We start from the raw sequence: 24,052 nt of genomic DNA on the forward strand, positions 1-24,052 counted from the left end.
ATTATTTCCAAATATAGAAAGGAATCATTTTTTTTTTGCATGGACTAATAAGGAAATATGTTCACATAAATTGAAACGGAGAGCATAGTACTTTTTAAGTAGTTTTCAAATATGTAAATTTTATTTCAAGTAACTTGAAGATTTTATTCCTAATTTCACTATCAAAATTAAATTATTTCACTCTCAAATTCTGAATTCAAATTCTGAATTGTGCCACATAAACGGCAATATTTATAAGTTATGCTATTTTATACACATAGAGATGTGCAAGAAGAATATAAAATAGGAAAAATACTGTGCCTACAAGTGATTGACCACCATCTACTTTTACCCCTAGGGAAAAATAAAAAGAAACTCATCCCTTACAAGCCAGCTTCCAAACAAAGAGAATTAATGGAAATTGAGATTCGCAGGTATTATTCTCCTTCTTGTCCGTTGATGTTTTGTCGAGGATAAAAGCAGCACATATATATTATTATTTATAAGAAATTCAGGCAGTTTTTTCTTCTTCTAGTCTATGGATAGCTCCATCTCCATAATTATTCCAAGAAACCATGTTTTTCTTCCCAAAACAACTAAATTAGATCTCTCCTTTTTTTTTCCAATTTGTAGAGTTGAAGAATATCAAGAGTAAGATTATTGAGTTCCCATATATCCATGGCTTATGAAGGTTTTGGTAATTACTTTGGGGGGCTTTCAATATGACCATGATTAATCCTTCTCAAAACCTTTCTAAACAGAATCTTCAAAGCAGTGTTTATGTTTATGGTTTTGGTGATTACAAGAGTTATAGTCTTATGAACGAATTCGCGCAAGGGGGATATGAACGTTATAGCAAATTACAAGATTGTTTAGGATCTGATCTAGCACTGATTGGAGTACCTCATCAAAATTCTTCAATGGCTGAAGATGAGTCTAGAACCGGAAGTATTAATGAAACCGGCTCGAGTTCCAAGGATAACATTCATGATACTAACAACAACAACAACATTCGAGAAAAGGCTAAAGATAAGGTCGAGGAGGAGGAGGATGAGGAAAAAGGATGGCTTCAGTTGAGTATTGGTGGGCATACATATATGCCCACCGATAACAAGCCAGAAGGAAATCCAAGAAGATCAGGCGGATTAGTGGAACTTGATCTATTACCAGCAGATGGCATGATTGGTACTAGTTCTGAACAAGGAACTAGTACTAATGTATGTACTGTTGCTAATTTTCCAGCAGTACATACATTTCCTCATCATCATAATATACATGAATTTCGAGCACCACCACCACCTCGAACACAACAGCTTATGACTACTCCTAGTACGACCTCGTCTTTGTTTTTGCAACATCCTGGGGGAGGAACTAGTTCAACAATGTTCCAACAACAATATCAGCAAGAGATTATTAACTGGGGTTTTAGACCTATGCAGCCAATCCAACATAATTTCAATCTGTCTCTAGTGTCAGCAGGCTCACATTTTGGTTCTGGACTAGGAATTCCAGCAGCAAGCTCACATTTCGGTCCTGGACTAGGAGTTCCAGGACCAAGTTCTATAGATTTCAGGGTCATTCATCCTCCTCGAAGACCACATTCCGGGTTATGGTTTTCACTACAACCATCCTCAAACCAGTAAGTGCAGAACAAAAAACAATTTGATTCTTTTGCTTTTCCTCCCAATAAGAAAAACTGGAAGTAGCTACAAATTTCGCTGCTAATCTGTCGTTAAATTGCTCGTAATTAACAGAATTTTTCGATAATCCGTCTTTAATCCATCATTAGATAGAATTAGCAATGAATTTTGCGATTTAGCTACAAAATGTGTTAGTCACTAATTCCTACTATTTTCTTAGTAGTGTATTTTTCCTGCTTATTTGTTCTCTGACATTTAACTTCGAAATATGCCTGACTTATTGTTTGTGTACTTTGCCTTATGTTGCAGAACAAAAGAACCCTTTTTGCCGCAGATATCCAAGAGCTACCTTAGAATCAAGTAAGTCATATACTTTGAAGTTTTCCTCTCTTCTTATTTGTTTCTTTTTTTGAAATTCATATTTCTTTCAATATTTGCTTTCATTTTGACTTACTTTTTTTTTCTTTTTCTGGTCATTTCATAATTGTTCAAGAGATGGGAGGATGACAATACGATTAGTCTTGAAGTATTTGGTCAATAAGCTCCAATTGGAAAATGAATCAGAGGTATGTAAAAACCACCATTGCTAAATATTTTTATATTCTCTTGTTTGAAATTCTCCTTATGGGTTTTGAATAAATGTTCCATACTTGCCTGGAAAACCGTTAACTCTAGGACTCCAAGAAGAATTAAGACTAATATGTTTGGACCAGTAAATCCATAACATGTTAATTACAATGGTTGGTGGGGGGAAAAACATGAAAGAAACAGCAGAACTAATTAATGGTTTTATTAAGGATAATATTTATGGATTGAAAGAACTTCATAATTAGGTGGGAAGTATATTTCTAGGTAGCCATCTTCATTAATTCTTCTCTTTTTGTATTATTAGCTCTTTGCTTGTTCTACGTTTACTCAAAAAAACTATTGTGGGTTTTGTCTACTTATAAGGAAAAGCACATCTAAAACTATACCTCCATGCTTATTATTCTATTGCTTAGTGGTTTTAGAGTATGACCAAAGTCAGAAATCCAAGGAGAAAACTACATGCTACCTTATCAGCCCCAAAATCACTCAAATATATATTCTTTATAGAATAAGCCTTTGCACATTGCTTTAATTTGATGACTTTCATGGTTCGCTTCGTCCTATTTACTACAAAGAAAGTAACACTCCAATCTTTCTGGAACGACTTCATTGTTGCTAACATATCTACCTTTTTCCTAGAACATCTTTGAGAACTTAGTCCAATTGGAGATCTAAGTAGACGAATAGAAACTCATATAGGCAGATTTAGATCGAGCGAGTGTTGTAGGTTCAATTGTGTCGATTAAAAGTATGCTCTCTCAAAAAACTTAAGCTTTGAAAGCTTAGCTTAAGCTTTTAGAGAGATGGTCATACACTTCAACATGGTATTAAAGCAGGCAAAAGGTCTGGGTGTAAATCTCACTGCCTCTCAAAAAGTAAAAACAAAGATGTCACGTGTTTGGTCGATGAAAAAGAACCATGCCCACACTTGATGGGCGTGTCGGGTCATAATATAATTAAGTAATCAAACTATAATCTCTCTAAGAGCTACAAATTTTAAATGAAATGATCATACACTTCAACAAACTGAACCTATTGCTTTTGATTCAGATTGTATGTATATGTACGAAAAGCAATTAAAATATATACATTTACTAATATCATACTTATTGAAACTGACTCTAACTCCTTAATCTTGGATTTACGATATAATCAAGTATTAGCAAATGAAGCCGTTATTTAAGAGATATATCAATACTTCAATTAGAAACAAGCAGGGATGTATATATGGCGTTAATTGAGTATGTTTGTTGTGAAAGCACAGAATTAGTTGCTTGCTTTGTTATAGAGATTTTGAGTCGTAAGTTTAGAGAAAAGCGAATAGAAAATACTCTTGAGGTAGGGGGAAAATTTCTTCAATCTAATCTACGGATTCAATTACATTTCACAAAAAAAAAAAAAAAAAAAAAAAAAGCAATTGCATGATATTTTAACCAATTTGTTTTTTCTCTAAGTGAAATCATAGTTTAATTTTCTGCACTGACATTCCATGACTCGCTAACAGTTGAAAAACGAAAAAGTTTCTTATCGGTGGTTAATGAGATTGGTGGTCTCTTTATATGGACTTGGATAATCGTCCCCTCATGAGTTAGCTTTTGAGGTTGAGTTAGTCTCAAGATCCATTTCTTAACACTTACATTTCTTTATTCGTCCATGGCTGGTTCCTTAACTTTATGCTTTTTCCATTTTAATGCGGTATACTCGAATGGAATATATCTGCCTAGCACATTACAGTTCTATTTAGATGAAACCTTTTTATAGTCATTATACCAAACAAGTCGATCGCGTAAAGTTTCCAAAAGTCTGGTAAATGGAAACCCCTTCTTTTTCTTATGAAGAAAACAATAAAGTTATATTTTTGAAAGAAAAAAAATAACTTAGCTATTAGTGAGAAATTTTGTTTTGGCTTCAAGTGTTAGATATTATTTATATGCATTCTTTCCCTCATCATAATGATAAAAAATGGTTTTAAAATAAATTTTAAAAAACATAAATAAGGTTCTCTTTTTGTTTACTGCGTGTGCTTAATGATCTAGAAAATATTGGAAATTATTTTCAAGTAAAGAGGAGCCAAGGATGGCCATATTTGTATTTCTATTTGTGTTATATATGAATTTATATGGTGTTATAGATGCATATGATTTTTTGCTTATTTTTTGTAATGTTTTTATTAGCTAGGTAGCCAAAATGGGGAATGAAAGGAAGTTATATTTACTTCTTATTGTCTTAACATCCCAACATCTTCTCCTTATTAACCCATAGACATAACTAGGGACGGAGTCAGGTATAGCCAAGGGGGTTCATCCGAACCTTCTTCGGCGAAAAATTCGCTGTTTATCATGGTTAAAATTATTTTTTAAGTATATTTAGTAGATGTTAAACCCCATTTGACTTTCTCGTGTGTTCACTTTTACATATTTTGAACCCCTCGGTGAAAATTCTGATTCCGCCACTAGACATAACCACAAAAAAATTAATTAATAACATAAATAGGAAATCAATTTATTATGGAAAAGTATGTTACTTGCATGCATGTAGACAAAAGAAACCGTCGCTCATTTACTTGTTTCCTCTTGAACTTTTTATTTTATTTGATGTTAGAATCGTTAAGATTCATTCCATATTAATGATTGATAATAATATCCGAAAACAACCAGCTATGCTTGAGTATCGAGTCATCGAGATACATATACATCAAAATGTTTATTAAATAATTAGCTGCAATTCTCTTTCTAAGTTCTGTAGGATAAATTATTTTTTCCTCAACTACCTCAAATAACTTGTATTAGGGTTTTATCAAAAACACATACTAAAGAAACACGACTTTGTATAGATTAACGTTAGGATGTATGACATATAACATTCTATTCCCGAAACATTCCATATTATTTTTTAGGATTCATTATATGTATCTACGAAGGTCAACCCTTGTACCCCGACTAATACCAAGCCATGTGGATTTATTATTCTATCCTTGCACTACACAATAACATATTTATCCTGAAAAGAAGTGCTAGTACAAATAGAGTTTAAGTTATCAGGTTATCTATTTGATATTTATATATATACAAATTTTCTTAAAATGTGAAATTTGTAACTTTAAAAATAAGACATATTATCTGCTTACGATTCATAACGTAAACTCAAGTATACCTTTCTTTAGCTCAAATAAAGAACCTATATGCATCAATAACAATCTCTATCTAAAACGATAAACTCAACGAAAATAATATTCTAATCTAAGTTATTGACCTAACATTAATTAATAAGAAACGAGCCATTTCTACTTCTACGTGTTACTCGCTGCTTATATTTATTTGTAATCATCAAATTATGTAGCAGTGGCGTGCTTCGTAGAATGTAGCTTTTACTTGTTTAATAGTTGCTTCTTAATATTCACGAATGGCTACATATATCATTGCCGTCTTAATGTTATTATTTGGCCTTTATTCTTGTATGTCCTACCTAAGTTGACCTGAGGTTTGGTTATCATGTCTATGTTACTCAAACTTCCAAAATCCCGACCCTCTACACGTCATGGCAACTAAGTGACCAATTATTAAAGTTTTTAAGTGGTAGGGAATAGGATATCAATGATAGTCATAGGTCATATTTTCGTTCTTTACTTTGCAATTTGCATATATAATTCTCTCTCCCCCTTTAAATTTGCATGCCCTAATCATTGGAATTTGAAGTGTGTGTCTATCTCATCTAAAAGTTTAAGTTGTTATAGAATGTCACTAATGTGCTGGGATTCTTTTTAAAAAGTCAAGCAAGTGAAAATTGTTTTTGATTAAGAGTGTGGTGGTGAGACTTGAACCGAAAGACATTTGCTGACTTTGATACCATGTTGCGGTGTGTACCCATCTCATCTAAAAGTTTAAACTATTCGAAAGCACATTTTAATTTACTTAATTCTATTCTCCACACGACCATATGACCATATCATGAATTGAACCTACTAAAACTCACATAAACACATCTTTTTATACTCAATTTTAGACGGGGAAGAATTGTAGGGTTTAAGATTTTCACATAGAAAGACAGACTCCCAAAAAGCTTACTAACTTAGGAATGAGACAACATTATATTTTTGCTTTGGATTAGTGTTTCTTTTCATACTAGCTGCCCTATATATATATATATATATATATATATATATATATATATATATATTGTGTGTGTGTTTTTATGTAATCATGTGAGTATTTAATTTGTATATCTCGCAATCATTAGCCACATGGTACGCGAGAAACATATAGATATTAAGGATAACAATCTTAAGCAATGATCAATATATGAGAAAGCAAAATATAGCCTTCAAAATGAAGACTAGGTTACTTTTCTTTCCCTTTTTCTACGGTCTATTTTGAGCTTAATAATGATTTTTGTTGAGCACAAATGTGGAATAGTGCATTGACTTTTAAGAAGGGAAAGAGAAAGTGAACATGCTCAATGTTTGGGCGGTTTTGGACGGGGGTAATGTTGAAATGTAATTAGATAAATAGAAGTATGATTTTTCAAACAATTTGAAGTTTTAGATAGCATAGTCACTACGATATAGTATTTCGAGTAGGTAGAAATCTTAGATTCAAATTAAGTATGACAACTCACTTGTTATGTAATTCATGCGCACTTAGCCCATGAAAAATTGAGCCTGCCATATCATATTGTTGAGACATAACATAACTAAGGAGCCGTTTGGCCGTGAGCATTCTTCACTTTTTTCGAAAAAATATTTTACTTTATTTGAAAATCAACATTTGGTCATAAAAATTCCAAATACAGCTTAAAGTTGTATTTGAAATTTGGAAAATAACTAAAATCTTGTTTTCACTTTCAATACATTTAAACAACCAAATATTCTTTGCAAAACTATAATTAAACACGACTCATCTTCAACTCCAACTTCAGAATTCCAAATAAAATGAAAAATATTTGATTTTCAGGAGAAAACGCCTACTAAATATTTAAAAGTGCATTCTCTTTAACATCTTAAACTTAAAATTAGATGGTCTGATACTGATCAACATATGATATCATAGCAGATAGAGATTCAGAGTTTGAGTCTTACGTTACCTAAGAGCAAAATACAATGAATTATATTCTCTATAACCTAATTTTGCATGCCCTTAAAGTTATCATCATGACTCTATATGTGACAATGAGTTTCGTCATGCTTTCGTTTGTTTCAACTCGACTCTCTCATGGCGGATTGTAGGACCCAATTCCCTCTTATTTTTTCATGGATTAATATTTTAACCCTTTCTTTTCTTCCTCTTTTTCCTCGTAAGTGCTGCACTTTGATAGAATCAAAAAGAAACTTTTGGTCCATTTAAAAAAAGAAACCCTAAAGAAAATAGTAAAATAAAAGAAAGAACACGTCGGAGAAAAGCAATGCATGAGCTATTAGTCAATACAAGAATCATTACGAATGGTTCAAAAGAGACAAAATAAGAAGTGACTAGTTAAATAATTAATAGTCGACAGATTAAGACAAGGAATAAGTAAGAGTATCAATTAATAGATATTTAGTTCCGTTTAATCAGGATGGATAAAATCTTAAACATAATGAAACCAAGTCCTATTATGCTTAAATTTTAAAAGTGGGAGAGAGATACCTCATGATTCATGAAGGAATATTGACCTTCATTTCACATTTTTATATTCTTTTTTTATTTTTTATTTCTATGTTTATTCTCTTTTGAAGAAGACATAAATAAAAGCAACGTGAATGAGACGTGCATGAATATAGGACAATAAAGCTAAGTGATATGTACAAGTCATGTAGAACTTCTTTATTCTCTATTCTTTTTGTAGAAGTAGGTATTTGATTTTGATAACTACGAATAAAAAAGAGTTTAAGTAATATACATTGTTAGGACAAAAAAATTACACCATCTCGTTATCTTTACTTGTTGTAGTAGATTATACTCCTATATCTTATTTTCAAGATTTCAAATCTCGTATTTTTGAGTATCTATATATGCCCTTTTAATGACCTAATTTTGTAAATAGTGCTTAGACAGACTTTGTATAAATCTTAAACTCAATAAATTATGGAAAAGTATAAAGATAAAGGTTGATCCTTTGTCGAACTATCATCAAGTTATCTTTACTTGTTATAGCAGATTATATTTTTCTTTATCAAATTTCAATATCATATTTTAAACTCAATAAATGATGGAAAAGTATAAAGATAAAGGTTGATCCCTTGCCGTACTATCATCAGGTTATCTTTACTTGTTGTAACAAATTATATTTTTCTTTATCAGATTTTAAATATCACATTTTAAAAAAGATTTATCCATACATATTCTTTGAATGATCTGATTATATAAAATTGTTTAGACGGACTTTTTATAAAACTTAAAACTCAATAAATTATGGAAAAGTATAAAGATAAAGGCTGATTCCTTGCCGTACTATTTGGACTCGTCGCCTTCTCTTACTTTTTTTTTTCTCCCTCAAATATTTATCTGTCAATTCTAAAGATAAATTTTTATCTCTCAATTAATAAGATATGGGAAATCTTTACATCATAATCAGGGAGTAACATATTTATTTATAATTTGATGAAGTCTAAGGTATAATCATTCTGGATTAGGAGCAAAGTCTAAGTGGACCTCTAATATGATTAAAGTTGGTTGTAGTTTTCAACAATGGGATTGGTGGGTTGCCCAGCTCGACCCATTTGGTCTGTTCTCATTTGCTTTATTTTTACTTTTATTTATAAGTTGCATGTTGATTTCACACGTGTATAGCTGATAGTATAAAAGAGATTAGTAGCATGTTAATTATCTGATTTAACTTTCAGAATATTATAATTCCATCAATTATGAGCAATTTTAATTATTTTTTAGATAACCTGACGGTGTAAAAGTAGTTCATATTCTTTGAAGTTAAACTTGTTGCAACAATGGGTGAGGAAAGGAAGGCCCAACTACGTGTCCCAAATAGTTGATTACACAGTTGTATACTCTAATTATGAATCATAATTACTACAACAATAACATACTCAGTATAATCTCACAAAATGGGGTCTGGAGAGGGTAGAGTGTACGCAGACCTTACTCCTACCTTGAGAGGTAAAGAGGTTGTTTCCAATAGACCCCTGACTCAAGAAAAGCAATTCAAAGCAGTGAATCATAATTACTATTGTTTGATTAAACCATGGCAAAGAATCAATCAATTTGTGTATTCTATGTTATTTAGTTTACTTGCATGTTTTTTTGGCACTTGTATTTATGGTTGTTTAATTTCACTGATGGAAATTTGACTCTTGTTACTTCAGATAGAGATAACATGTAGAGGCCAACAGCTACAACCATTCTTGACATTGCAACATGTAAGAGATCATATATGGAGTACTAATGCTGCTGACAATATCCTCACTTTGCTTCCTTCAGAAACTTCTAATCATGTCATGGTTCTACATTATGGTAGAAGTGCCGCTCAAAATTAACTGACAGAAATATCTCGACTTTTCTAGAACAGGTCCGAGTCAATAGCAATGATTTGAAGCACTTTTTTAAACTATTTCAGAAACTCAAGGACTTTATCGTATGGATATGCAAAATACAGGATTTCCAGTTCTAACAAGAAAAGGAAGGAAACGCGAAAGCCCAACAGGACTCCTATTGGCTATTACAAAACAAGCTCTACATATTTAACGTTAGACAAAAGTTGACTGATGCTTTGTTTAGGGACGAGAGTCACTCCTTTTTTTTCCGAGTTTGCCTGCATTCTCTGGACAGACAGGGCACTCCCCTTTCTCGAGGAAGCCGACGACGAGAATTTATAATCGTCAAGAAAGGGTGCTAAATTATTTAATTTTTTTTTCATGGTATTATTGTTAAACTATTGTTACTCCCTCCACTTTCTTTTCCTTCCTTACTCACCTTATTGATTGCTTTTGGCTAGTCTTGTTAATTATCTCTATCACCAACAAAGAGTAGTTTTTTTTTTCCTTCTTTCTTTTGGAAATTGTATTTCCTCTATTTGGGGAGGGGGTGAGGTCAATTTTCTTCTCTAATTAGATGAAGAAAATAAAATAATTTCAATATGTTTTTACCCCAAAACCATGTGTATTATAGAGTTTTGGCTGACAGCTTAACCAGATTGTATTACTTAAAACATAAGAGTATGGAGTTAACATGTTTTTTCCCCTTGCGAATTGGTTGTCTCGATTTACTTTAGAGATAAGGGTAAAAAACTCACCTCAACTATCACTTTAGTTAGCACAACAAATCTTGACTTATATATGATGGTGTGTGTACTACACTCTCTTTTTTTAAAAAAAAAAAAATCGTGCCACGTAGCACTCCACATGGATAAATAATTCCACCCTGGCAGAACTAATTGTTAGGTTGAAAGTTAATTTCACGTGGATAATTTGCCCACATTTGCAAAAGACATTCTCCCTCATTTTGACAAGAAAATATGACCACCGAAGAAGATGAAGGGAAACAAAATGAAGGAGAAAATATGATTAGCTCTTACAGAAGAAGAAAATGAAGAAAAAAGCTGATAATTAAGAAGAAATAAATGAGAAAATCTGCACAAGAGAAGAAGAAATGAAGAAAAATGGTTGAGAAATGATGAAGAAGAAGGTGGAGAGCTTAGGGTTTTAAAGAATTAATTAGAAATTAAAAATAATAATAATAATAATAATGAGTCAGCTCATATATAGCTGTTACATATGTCAAATGGACGCAATCTTTTGAGAAAATTATGTTTCACGCGCATTTTGGTGTTTGAGGTCAAACATTTAGTCTAGTCAGCGTTCATGTATGTTTTACTAACTATCTGGTGATAATTTAAGTAGGAAAGTCTCACTTTGGATAGTTGAGATATGAAACACAAAAAGAAAAAAGTGATAGTTGAGGTGTATTTTTGACCCTTACCTCTTTACTTTATCGTATATAGTGTTCCTCAATTTGTACTTTATCTTATTGTCATGTTGTTGCATGGAGATTTTTTATTCATAAAGGGCATTTAATTCGTGGCAATTAGATGTGCCCCAGAAACATACTGGGAAACTTTACTCCAGTCTACTTTTTCCAATCAAAAGTAATCTTCGATCAGGCCGGAGGTCAGGTCACTACTAGAAATAGTGGTTTTTACTATCGACATTCAGTAGGAAATTTGTGCAATAAAATATGATTTTCTCACTTTATTCTCACCGAATTATCTCACTAAGAAAAAGCATGGTGGAAAACAGATTCTCATTGAAATGGTGGGGAACTTCCTAATTTTTTCTTGTGAAAACACTATTATTTAGGTTTTTCCCACCGACATTCAGCAGGAAATAGGAAATAGCCGCTGAACATTTTTCAGTAGAAAATTCAGCGGAAAAATAATAATTTTTTAATGGTGGGCAAGATCCCTACCGTGTGTATTAATAATCAATAACAAACTACATTTACGAGAGGTATGTAATGTCTATCCTCTTAAAAAGATCGAGATTGGACATTGTTTAACTCTGTACAAAGTATTGCTTTGGCCACGCCTTTGCACACTAAAATACATAAAGGTACACATATTTTACTAGGAAGTTACTTATGAGATACCCCCATTTACACCTTTTAGTATACAAAAATAGGTACACAAATACACATGAAACCATCAGCATATACAAGCTCACGATACTTTTTAGTCCTAATTCTGAAATTAGGAATCCTCCAGTAATCAATTTTTAAAGTACCTTCACTTGTCTAGGCAACTCATCAAAGATCTGATAGGTAATTTGATTAAGTGCAAGACGACTCAAGGATGGAAGCTTATCAGCTACCTGATTAGATTCTCTAAAATAGTGTTGAATAGTTCAATTTGGGGCAGCTAAAGAGTCTTTAAATATTCCTGATCACAGGTACGTACCAACTGCCAAGGATCAATTTGAAAGACATTCCTCATCTCATTCCATAAGCTAGTAACATAGAGTTAATTTGTTTCTAATTCGAACAGTTTCTAGATCGATTTGGACAAATCTAGCTCCAGCAGACTCTGATCTCTTCTTCTTTTTTTCTTGTATGGAAATGATTTTTGCACTATTTTGGTGGAATGAATGGTGATTATGATGTTTTGTAGTGGTGGTTTGAAGTTGAATGAATGTATGTTCGGTATCTCTCATTGTATATCTGGTGTATAATTACTGCATGTCTTATGTATCGTTGTATATACCGTGATATGCACATGACACGTACATGTAACGATATACAAGCATGTATATTATTATGATATGTGTATGCCATGTATACGTCTTGAATATTTTGTGTAAGTCAATGTATATCATTGTGTTTCATGCGGAAATCAACTGTATATATTGACATGCATATTGTTGGAAATTTGGGAGAGCAAGACAACACAAATAACACTCAAAACTCACTAGAAGAGAAATGGAAGAAAGATGATTTTATACTCGACTTAATTCAAATGGCTAGATTACATGACTATTTATAGGTGAATTCATCCATGTTCTAGCCTAGTATACATGTATCACTATTAATAATTTTACACTTCACATCCTCCAAGTAGGGGTGGGCATGGTATGGTAGATACCGATTACCATACCGAAACCGAACTTTTTTATACCGCGGTTTCGGTGTTATGGTATTTGGTATGCATTTTTAAAAAGTTTGGTATTTGGTATGATTTCGGTATTCATAAAGAAAATACCGAAAACCATACCAAAGTATATAATTACATATACAATTCATATATCTTAGTATTATAATACTAACAAATATATAAACTAGTATTATTAGAAAATTAATTGTTTAAACGTTGGAACTTTGATTACCCTATCTTGATTTAAATGTCTTTTTATGTAATTGATTTACGAATGGCATTGCTTGTACTTTCTTTTGAATATTTTTTCATGTGTAAGGTGTTTAGTACATAATAATTGAAACATTTCTTAAGTAGCGGAAGTCATAATTCCCCATGATATGAGTATATGTAAGTCGAAGTCGGACAAACTATGGTACCCATTTATCGTACCGTAAAATACTGAAACCGAACTTTAAAATACCGAACCATACCAAATTAGTTTGGTACGGTAATGGTATAATATTTTTAGAAACCGAATACCGAAATTACCGTACCGAAGTTTCAAATACCGTACCATGCCCACCCCTACCTCCAAGTACATGAATAAGAACTCACTAGACTAATGTAGAATTTTCCACCAATTTATATATCTCCTAATACATTAATCTACTAGTTCATGAACTAAATTAAATATAATGTGAACAAATTAAATAATGTGAACAAGTTTATTTTTTCAACCCCCCCCCCCCCCCCCCCCTCCCCCAAACTTGATTCACTACTCCAAGAGCCATACGCAAATTCTGAAAAATATCAATCTTCAACGGTTTGGTGAAAATGTCCGCAACTTGGTCTTGAGATTTCACAGACTCAAGCTCTACCTCCTTCTTCGATATGCAATCTCTACTGAAATGATACTTAGTATCAATATGTTTGCTCCTTTCATGAAACACCGGGTACTTGGCCAACGCAATGGCCGATTTGTTATCGACACAAATTGTTATGTCCCGTTTTTTTTTTTTTTTTTTTTTGCATAATTGGAAATCTTGAGAATAATTAAGACTTGTGTGTTACAAGGCAATAATTTGATTTTAGTTAATATGCTTATGTCGTTTATGAAATTATTGGTGTAAAGACATCGGGGAAGGCCGAGGGCAAATTTGGAATTTCGGAAATTAGTTTCGGAAATTACAAAACGAGATTTCAACGAATTGAGCCAAGAAAAATTTGAAGGAAAATTGAGGCCCAAACCTTAGGGGGTGGCCGGCCAAGAGGCTTGGCCCAAGCCCCATTTTAAGTGGTCATGTGATCAACATGTGACCACTTAATCAATGTATATATCCATGTTTATCTATAGAAGGATCAAGAAACAAATTAAAAACTCATCTTGGAGTTCTTGAACCTATTCGGCCGAACCCCATAGAGAGAAAGAAAAAAAAAATTCCTAGCCTTGTTTTGATTCTAGAAATCTTGTTCTTCTCATATTTGTAGTAAGTTCAAGACGCTCTCCGACGTGATACAATTTGTTTGGCGAAAGAATCACGTTTGCGGCAAGTCGGAATTTCAAGAAAAGGTAAGAATTTTGCCACTTTTGTGTTATGGAATTTGTATGAATATTATAAGGATTGAGAATAGACGAGAATTGCGTAGTTTTGGTGTGTGTGTGAAACCGTGGGTGTGTGTGTGTGTGGTGAAGTGGTCGTGAGCCATGTTATGGTGAAGGAGACGAATTTGATTGTTGTTTAGTTTGCTAGTTGCGTCGTTATGGCATTTATGACGTAAATGAATGTTTAACGAGTTGAATTGGCATTGGGAATGGTTGCGGGTTTTGTGGGAAATTATATGATTTTTGCACATTCCTATATAATTGTGGAAGTAAGACTTTAAATGTGGATTATGGTTGTTAATAAATTTGGAAGGAAGACAATGTGATTTGGGAAGTTTTGTTGCATTCGTAGAAGTTTTGAATAGAATATGGAAAGTAGCGGATTGCTTTAAATTCATGTATATCGCTTGGAATATTATTGGAATGTGTTTGAATAACTTTGAATGAGTAAATGAATATGATAATGTGGATGTTAGTTTGATGTTGTGAAGTTTGGATGAAAGTTGTTGATTTATGTAGAAAGAAAGAATATTGACGTTAGAGTGATTTTGTTATGACTTGTGATGTTTGTGATATTGTGGGTTGTTGTTGTTGTTGTATATGGAGCCGAGCTAAGTCTCGGGGTGTTATATATATAGGGGAAATGCTGCCGAAATTTCGGTAGACAAAAATGAGGTTAAGTGAATTCTTAAGCCTTGAAATCCCTAATTGGTAACTTTGACCATTTGCAGATTCTGAGCGAAACGGGACTTGAGTTTTGGGCGAGCCTAAGACGCATATAAGGTATGTAAGGCTACCCACTCCTTCTTTTGGCATGTCTAGGTATGCTAGGTCGATATCGAAACCCCGGGAGCAATTCTGTTCCTCGAAATCCGAATTAGAAAATGTCTACTTTTCATTCAATCGAATTGAATCTTAAAGACCTTATTTTGGCTGGAAAGTAACCAAATGTCCGAAACTTATGCAAATGTAATCAAATCGCTTCGGAACCTTCACGTATGGTCCCATAGACCTCAAATGTCCGTGATTCATGTCCGCCGCCTCGACTTGACCCGAGGTGGGCCCGCTAACCCCGAGGTGCCTTTGTTTGCTCTATTAGGCCCTCTTTTTGTAATATTTCGATAAGAGACCTTTGTTTATGAAATTGTCTATTATAAAATAATGTCTTGATTACCACAATATGTTAAACTGTATTTTGGGCTATAAACACCATTTCGGGAACACCTTTGTGAAACGAACTCCGTATTAACTAATTGTCGACTACCTTGACTAAAGATTTGACTTATGATCTTAACAAGATTCAAAGAATATTTTGACATACAAATTGCATTGTTTGCTCGCGACTCCACTCGTGCCCTTATTATGACTTCGTTCACCGGTTCCCGGGCCGGTTATGATTCGTGCGCACTATGATAAATTCGGCCGTATGCTGTGTTACGGTTCCCGAGACCTCGCCATAGGGTCGGGTTCCGTTTGGATTTATGCTGTGATATGGCTGGTGATGCGTTATGATGATATGTGTGTTCGGGGATGTACGGAGATTTGAACCTTCTGGTGTTATGCTGTGTGGCACCAGCGTCGGAGTGGTGACCACGTTCCTGAGCTTCGCATGATTTTGTTTGCATTATGTATATATGATTTTGATACAGATTTTGATATACTGTTCGGTATTCCCCCTTTTATATCCTGTTTGTTTTCAGTTGTGGCTTATGTTTCTATACTCTATGCTTTATATACTCAGTACATCTTTCGTACTGACCCCCTTTCTTCGGGGGCTGCGTTTCATGCCCGCAGGTACAGACACTGGTGATCCACCACTGTAGGCTCCACTTTCTGCTATTTCGGAGTACTCCCTTTTGATCCGGAGTCCACTTTTGGTACATACATCTTTTGCTATGTATATATATTTCTGTATATCTGACTATTTGGGTACGGTGGAGCCCTGTCCCGTCATATGATTCTGTCGGTCTGTTTAGAGGTCTGTGGACATGTTTGTAGGTTGGGGTCTTTCTGTACGGATGTGTGTATATGTTGTGTTTGGGAGATCCCATTCGCCGCGGCGGCCGGTCCGCATATGTTTACATGTTGCCTTGTTGGCCGATGAGGCCTTTGTTGGTATTTTCTGTGCGCAGGGTTATTTCGGATAGTCTGTAAAACAAAGGAAACTCTGCCGAAATTTTTCTGGAAATTATCTAAATTTGGAATATAGCCTTGTCGGCTTCTGCTATATACTTGAATGCATTTGATAGATGGGTTTGGGTGCCCAGATCGGGCACTAGTCACGGCCTACAGGGTTGGGTCGTGACAAAAGTGGTATCAGAGCGGTTTGTCCTCGGAATGTCTACAGGCCGTGTCTCGTAGAGTCTTGTTTATCGGTGTGTTGTGCACCACATCTATAAACAGGAGGCTACAGGGCATTTAGGGTGTTACCTTTCTTTGAAATCTTAGATCGTGCGATAGAGCTGTGCTATAGGATGATTCTGATCTGATTCGTTATTGTGTTTGCAGTGATGCCTCCGAAGAAGGCAACGGCGGCCCAGAAGGGCAAGCCAGGGATGGCAGGCGCTAGTCAGGCACAGCGAGTTACCCGGGCTCGTGTTTATGATTTGCCCGAGGTGGTGCCCCATTCAGAGGGATCCGCTACACCACCGGCGGAGCCTGGAGCAGGTCCATCAGCAGCTCTAGGGGCCCGAGTACCCGCACCCGAGCCTCCAGCTCCTCACCCAGGGGCGGAGGACAGGACACTGAGAGAGGCTGTGCAGTTATTGACACTCTGTTAGCGGGACAGGCTCGCAGACGCGGGCGGAGAGATGATGATGATGACGACAGGCGTGACAGCCTGAGGGTTCGAGAGTTCCTATCATGTGGCCCTCCAGAGTTTTTCGGGTCTAAGCCCGACGAGGACCCCCATGACTTTATTCGGGGGATGCGGCGCTCACTAGACTTGGTCAGGGCTCCAGAGACTGAGTCTGTTGAGTTGGCTTCGCATAGACTACAGGATGTTGCTGCTCACTAGTATGAGTCCTGGGAGCTATCCAGGGGTGAGGGTGCTCCCCCAGCTACTTGGGACGAGTTCGTGACTGCTTTCACTCGCCACTTTTTGCCCCCAGAGTTACGGCGGGCGCGGGTTGACCGATTTTTGCATCTGCAGCAGAGGGGTCGGAGCGTCTGTGAGTATAATATGACGTTTGATTCTCTGGCCCGGTACGCACCTGCCATAGTAGCAGATATGGCCGATCGGATGCACAGATATGTGATGGGGTTAGACCGCTACTTGATTGATGGTTGTATGGCGGTGGCATTGCAGACAGACATGGATATTGCCCGACTACAGGCTTATGCTCTGGGTATGGAGGACCGACATAGAGCTGATTATTCCAGCAGAGATCGGGACAGGAGGCCGCCCAAGAGGGCCAGATCCGCAGGCTATTCTGGAAACTCTCGAGGCGGACAGCCTCAGCAGCAGCAGTCAGGCAGACATTTTCCTCCGTCAGGCCGGGGTACACAATCGGCCGGCAGGAGATTTGATAGTGCAGGACCGTCTGGGGCCGGTCAGAGTTCCAGAGCATCAGGTTCACAGGTATCCAGAGGTCCCAGTCAGCCCAGACCACCCAGGCCCCGTTGTTCCCATTGCGGGAAATCACATCCAGGGGAGTGCTATCGACTTACTGGAGCCTGTTTTTCATGCGGCGGTCAGGGCCATATTATGCGAGATTGTCCGTTGGCGAGCGGTTCGGGTAGTGTAGCTCAGCCGACGGGATCGGCCGCTGGTTCATCATTTGCTCCATCAGTTGCACGCCCTGCGGGGCAAGTTATGACGGCACCGGCGGGATGCGGTCGAGGCCGTGGTAGTGCTTCGGGTTCTAGCGGTCCCTCGAACCGCATATATGCATTAGCCAGTCGCCAGGACCAGGAGGCTTCGCCGAATGTCGTCACTGGTATATTACTGGTTTTCTCCAGATCGGTATATGCACTGATTGATCCTGGTTCTACTTTATCATATATTTCCCCGCTCGTTGCTAGTAAAATTGGGATAGTGTCTGAGCCTATAGAGCCATTTGAGGTGGCTACACCGGTCGGGGATTGTATTATAGCGAGGCAGGTATATAGGGATTGTTCTGTGACTATATGTGATCGTTGTACTAAAGCTGATTTGATAGAATTAGATATGCTGGAATTCGACGTCATTATGGGTATGGACTGGTTAGCTTCCTGTTATGCTAATGTTGACTGCTAGAAAAAGGTAGTCCGTTTTCAGTTTCCAGGGGAACCAGTTATAGAGTGGTTCGGGTCTACGGCATCGCCGATGGGTAAGTTTATTTCGTACCTCAAGGCTAAGAAGATGATTCAGAAAGGTTGTATCTACCATCTGGTTCGTGTGCACGATACTACAGCCGAGACACCTACTCTTCAGTCTGTTCCGGTTGTTAATGAATTCTCAGATGTGTTCCCAGATGAGCTTCCGGGTCTTCTGCCTGAACGGGAGATAGATTTCACTATAGACTTGTTGCCGGATACGCAGCCTATATCTATTCCTCCGTACAGAATGGCACCGGCTGAATTGAAGGAATTGAAAGAGCAGCTGAAAGATTTGTTAGATAAAGGCTTTATTAGACCTAGTACATCACCCTGGGGAGCGCCGGTACTATTTGTAAGAAAGAAAGATGGGTCACTGCGAATGTGTATCGATTATCGGCAATTGAATAAGGTGACTATAAAGAATAAATATCCCCTCCCCCGGATTGATGATTTGTTTGATCAGTTGCAGGGTTCTAAATATTTTTCAAAGATAGATTTGCGCTCGGGTTATCATCAGGTGCGAGTACGAGAATCAGATATCCCGAAGACTGCTTTCAGGACCCGGTACGGGCATTATGAATTCAGAGTGATGTCTTTCGGGCTGACTAATGCTCCAGCGGTATTCATGGATCTGATGAATCGGGTATTTCGGCCTTTCTTGGATATGTTCGTGATTGTGTTTATCGATGATATTTTGATTTATTCACGATCAGCAGAGGAGCATTCAGATCATTTGAGAACAGTACTTGGCATTCTTCGGCAACAAAAATTATATGCTAAATTTTCCAAATGTGAATTCTGGTTAACCTCTGTGGCATTCTTGGGACATATTGTCGGAGCAGATGGTATTCGGGTCGATACACAGAAGATTGAGGCTGTACAAAATTGGCCCAGGCCTACTACACCGACAGAGGTACGCAGTTTTCTGGGGTTAGCCGGATATTATCGGAGGTTCGTGGAGAATTTTTCTTCTATAGCAGCACCACTGACGAAGCTTACTCAGAAAGCAGCGAAATTTCAGTGGACTGATGCCTGTGAGCGCAGCTTTCAGTCGTTGAAAGAAAAATTAATTACAGCTCCAGTTTTAGCTCTTCCAGAAGGGTCAGATGGATATGTTGTCTATTGTGATGCCTCTGGTATTGGGATAGGTTGCGTGTTGATGCAGCACGGTCGAGTTATAGCCTATGCTTCCCGGCAGCTCAGACCGCACGAGAAGAATTATCTCACTCATGATCTTGAGTTGGCCGCGGTGATTCATGCTTTGAAGATTTGGCGGCATTATTTATATGGGGTCCATGTTGATATTTATACGGACCATAAGAGTCTCCAGTATATTTTTAAGTAGAAGGAACTGAATTTGCGGCAGAGAAGATGGCTTGAATTATTGAAAGATTATGACGTTGATATTCTGTACCATCCTGGGAAAGCCAATGTGGTAGCGGATGCACTTAGCCGCAAGTCTTTGGGCAGTTTGGCTGATGTACCACCTGGTAAGAAAGATTTGGTTCGTGAAATTCATCAGTTGGCCAGCCTTGGAGTTCGTTTGGCAGATTCTGGAGACTCTGTGATTTCTGTTCGGGCAGTTGCTGAATCATCTATTACAGAAGAAGTAAAGCAGCGGCAGTTTGAAGATCCTATTCTGGTTCAGTACAGGGATGTGGCCCTTAATAAAGAAAAGACTCCGTTTGAAATTTCGCCCAAAGGGGTATTGTTATATGAAGGCAGATTCTGTGTACCGGATGTTGCAGGCTTACGGCGACAAATCATAGGCGAGGCGCATAATGCACGGTATTCTGTTCATCCTGGTTCCACAAAAATGTATCATGATCTCAGGTGTTTGTATTGGTGGGACGGTATGAAGAAAGATATCGCCGAGTTCGTTAGTCAGTGCCCGAATTGTGAGCAGGTTAAAATTGAACATCAGAAGCCCGGTGGATTATTACAGGAGATGGAAATCCCAGCCTGGAAATGGGAGATGATTAATATGGATTTCGTTGTTGGGTTACCGCGCACTCCACGCAGGTATGATTCTATTTGGGTTATTGTTGACAGATTGACGAAATCAGCCCACTTTCTCCCAGTCCGGACTACTTATTCAGCAGAGGATTATGCTAGATTATACATCAGAGAGATAGTCAGACTTCACGGAGTCCCTGTATCTATTATTACCGACCGAGGTGCCCAGTTTACGGCAAATTTCTGGAGGTCATTTCAGGAGGGACTAGGGACTCAGGTGAGCCTCAGTACAACTTTTCATCCTCAGTCCGACGGGCAGGCCGAGCGCACTATTCATACGCTGGAAGATATGTTGCGGGCCTGCGTTATTGATTTCAGAGGCAGCTGGGATGATCATTTGCCGCTTATTGAATTTCCCTACAATAACAGTTATCACTCCAGCATTCAGATGGCACCGTATGAAGCCCTTTATGGCAGGAAATGCAGATCTCCTATTGGTTGGTTCGACGTGGGCGAAACTAAATTAATTGGGCCAGATGTGATTCAGGAAGCAGTTGATAAAGTAAAACTTATTCGGGAGCGATTATTGGCTGCACAGAGTCGACAGAAATCATATGCAGACAGACGACGTCGACCATTAGAGTTCCAGATTGGCGACTGGGTATTTTTGAAAGTGTCGCCTATGAAGGGTGTTATGAGATTCGGTAAAAAGGATAAGTTAAGCCCGCGGTATATCGGGCCATATCAGATCATTCGGAAGATAGGCGAGGTCGCCTATGAGTTAGACTTACCATCCGATTTGGAGGCAGTACACCCGGTATTTCATGTGTCCATGCTGCGAAAATGTATTGGTGATCCTTCCAGAATATTCCCAGTAAATGATATCCAGGTAACGGAACAATTGTCTTACGAAGAGCAGCCTGTAACTATTCTGGACCGACAGGTACGGAGACTACGCACTAAGGAAGTGCCTTCTGTTAAAGTCATGTGGCGCAACAACAATCGGGAGGAGATGACCTGGGAGGCGGAGGATGAGATGAAGAAGAAATACCCCCACTTGTTCCCGACGTCCATAGGTAATCTAAACTTTTCAGTTTGTTGAGTTGACTGAAAAAATGAATTACGTATGCCATTATTAAAGCGAGACTCCCCCGTTATGCTCATAAGACTTTATAAGTTTAATTTAACATTCGGGGACGAATGTTCTTAAGGGGGGGAGAATGTTATGTCCCGTGTTTTTTTTTTTTTTTTTTGCATAATTGGAAATCTTGAGAATAATTAAGACTTGTGTGTTACAAGGCAATAATTTGATTTTAGTTAATATGCTTATGTCGTTTATGAAATTATTGGTGTAAAGACATCGGGGAAGGCCGAGGGCAAATTTAGAATTTCGGAAATTAGTTTCGGGAATTACAAAACGAGATTTCAACGAATTGGGCCAAGAAAAATTTGAAGGAAAATTGAGGCCCAAACCTTAGGGGGTGGCCGGCCAAGAGGCTTGACCCAAGCCCCATTTTAAGTGGTCATGTGATCAACATGTGACCACTTAATCAATGTATATATCCATGTTTATCTATAGAAGGATCAAGAAACAAATTAAAAACTCATCTTGGAGTTCTTGAACCTATTCGGCCGAACCCCATAGAGAGAAAGAAAAAAATAATCCTAGCCTTGTTTTGATTCTAGAAATCATGTTCTTCTCATATTTGTAGTAAGTTCAAGACGCTCTCCAATGTGATACAATTTGTTTGGCGAAAGAATCACGTTTGCGGCAAGTCGGAATTTCAAGAAAAGGTAAGAATGTTGCCACTTTTGTGTTATGGAATTTGTATGAATATTATAAGGATTGAGAATAGACGAGAATTTCGTAGTTTTGGTGTGTGTGTGAAACCGTGGGTGTGTGTGTGTGTGGTGAAGTGGCCGTGAGCCATGTTATGGTGAAGGAGACGAATTTGATTGTTGTTTAGTTGCTAGTTGCGTCGTTGTGGCATTTATGACGTAAATGAATGTTTAACGAGTTGAATTGGCATTGGGAATGGTTGCGGGTTTTGTGGGAAATTATATGATTTTTGCACATTCCTATATAATTGTGGAAGTAAGACTTTAAATGTGGATTATGGTTGTTAATAAATTTGGAAGGAAGACAATGTGATTTGGGAAGTTTTGTTGCATTCGTAGAAGTTTTGAATAGAATATGGAAAGTAGCGGATTGCTTTAAATTCATGTATATCGCTTGGAATATTATTGGAATGTGTTTGAATAACTTTGAATGAGTAAATGAATATGATAATGTGGATGTTAGTTTGATGTTGTGAAGTTTGGATGAAAGTTGTTGATTTATGTAGAAAGAAAGAATATTGACGTTAGAGTGATTTTGTTATGACTTGTGATGTTTGTGATATTGTGGGTTGTTGTTGTTGTTGTATATGGAGCCGAGCTAAGTCTCGGGGTGTTATATATATAGGGGAAATGCTGCCGAAATTTCGGTAGACAAAAATGAGGTTAAGTGAATTCTTAAGCCTTGAAATCCCTAATTGGTAACTTTGACCATTTGCAGATTCTGAGCGAAACGGGACTTGAGTTTTGGGCGAGCCTAAGACGCATATAAGGTATGTAAGGCTACCCACTCCTTCTTTTGGCATGTCTAGGTATGCTAGGTCGATATCGAAACCCCGGGAGCAATTCTGTTTCTCGAAATCCGAATTAGAAAATGTCTACTTTTCATTCAATCGAATTGAATCTTAAAGACCGTATTTTGGCTGGAAAGTAACCAAATGTCCGAAACTTATGCAAATGTAATCAAATCGCTTCGGAACCTTCACGTATGGTCCCATAGACCTCAAATGTCCGTGATTCATGTCCGCCGCCTCGACTTGACCCGAGGTGGGCCCGCTAACCCCGAGGTGCCTTTGTTTGCTCTATTAGGCCCTCTTTTTGTAATATTTCGATAAGAGACCTTTGTTTATGAAATTGTCTATTATAAAATAATGTCTTGATTACCACAATATGTTAAACTGTATTTTGGGCTATAAACACCATTTCGGGAACACCTTTGTGAAACGAACTCCGTATTAACTAATTGTCGACTACCTTGACTAAAGATTTGACTTATGATCTTAACAAGATTCAAAGAATATTTTGACATACAAATTGCATTGTTTGCTCACGACTCCGCTCGTGCCCTTATTATGACTTCGTTCACCGGTTCCCGGGCCGGTTATGATTCGTGCGCACTATGATAAATTCGGCCGTATGCTGTGTTACGGTTCCCGAGACCTCGCCATAGGGTCGGGTTCCGTTTGGATTTATGCTGTGATATGGCTGGTGATGCGTTATGATGATATGTGTGTTCGGGGATGTACGGAGATTTGAACCTTCTGGTGTTATGCTGTGTGGCACCAGCGTCGGAGTGGTGACCACGTTCCTGAGCTTCGCA

At 37.3% G+C, this 24,052-nt stretch overlaps 1 protein-coding gene across 2 annotated transcripts; it reads left to right on the forward strand.

The window, feature by feature from the left end:
- Positions 1–286: 286 nt before the first annotated feature.
- LOC132626234 (uncharacterized) lies at positions 287–10,129 on the forward strand. 2 transcript variants are annotated; one of them, XM_060341040.1, is made up of 5 exons: positions 287–413; positions 613–1,618; positions 1,929–1,979; positions 2,113–2,185; positions 9,502–10,129. In XM_060341040.1, exons 2-5 carry the CDS (start codon positions 702–704, stop codon positions 9,670–9,672), a joined length of 1,212 nt encoding a protein of 403 aa, XP_060197023.1. In that variant the 5' UTR covers positions 287–413; positions 613–701; the 3' UTR covers positions 9,673–10,129. The 2 variants fall into 2 exon arrangements, with proteins under 2 accessions (XP_060197023.1, XP_060197022.1); XM_060341039.1 differs by having other exon boundaries at positions 299–1,618; positions 9,502–9,704; positions 9,792–10,129.
- Positions 10,130–24,052: the final 13,923 nt, after the last annotated feature.

The sequence above is a fragment of the Lycium barbarum genome, chromosome 2, assembly GCF_019175385.1.
Source record: "Lycium barbarum isolate Lr01 chromosome 2, ASM1917538v2, whole genome shotgun sequence".
Classification (NCBI taxonomy): domain Eukaryota; kingdom Viridiplantae; phylum Streptophyta; class Magnoliopsida; order Solanales; family Solanaceae; genus Lycium; species Lycium barbarum.

Coding starts and splice junctions, on each gene's coding strand:
- LOC132626234 (XM_060341040.1), top strand. CDS start 702: ATGACCATGATTAATCCTTCTCAAAACCTTTCTAAACAGAATCTTCAA. Junction 1,619..1,928: donor CTACAACCATCCTCAAACCA/GTAAGTGCAGAA, acceptor CTTATGTTGCAG/AACAAAAGAACCCTTTTTGC. Junction 2,186..9,501: donor AATTGGAAAATGAATCAGAG/GTATGTAAAAAC, acceptor TTGTTACTTCAG/ATAGAGATAACATGTAGAGG.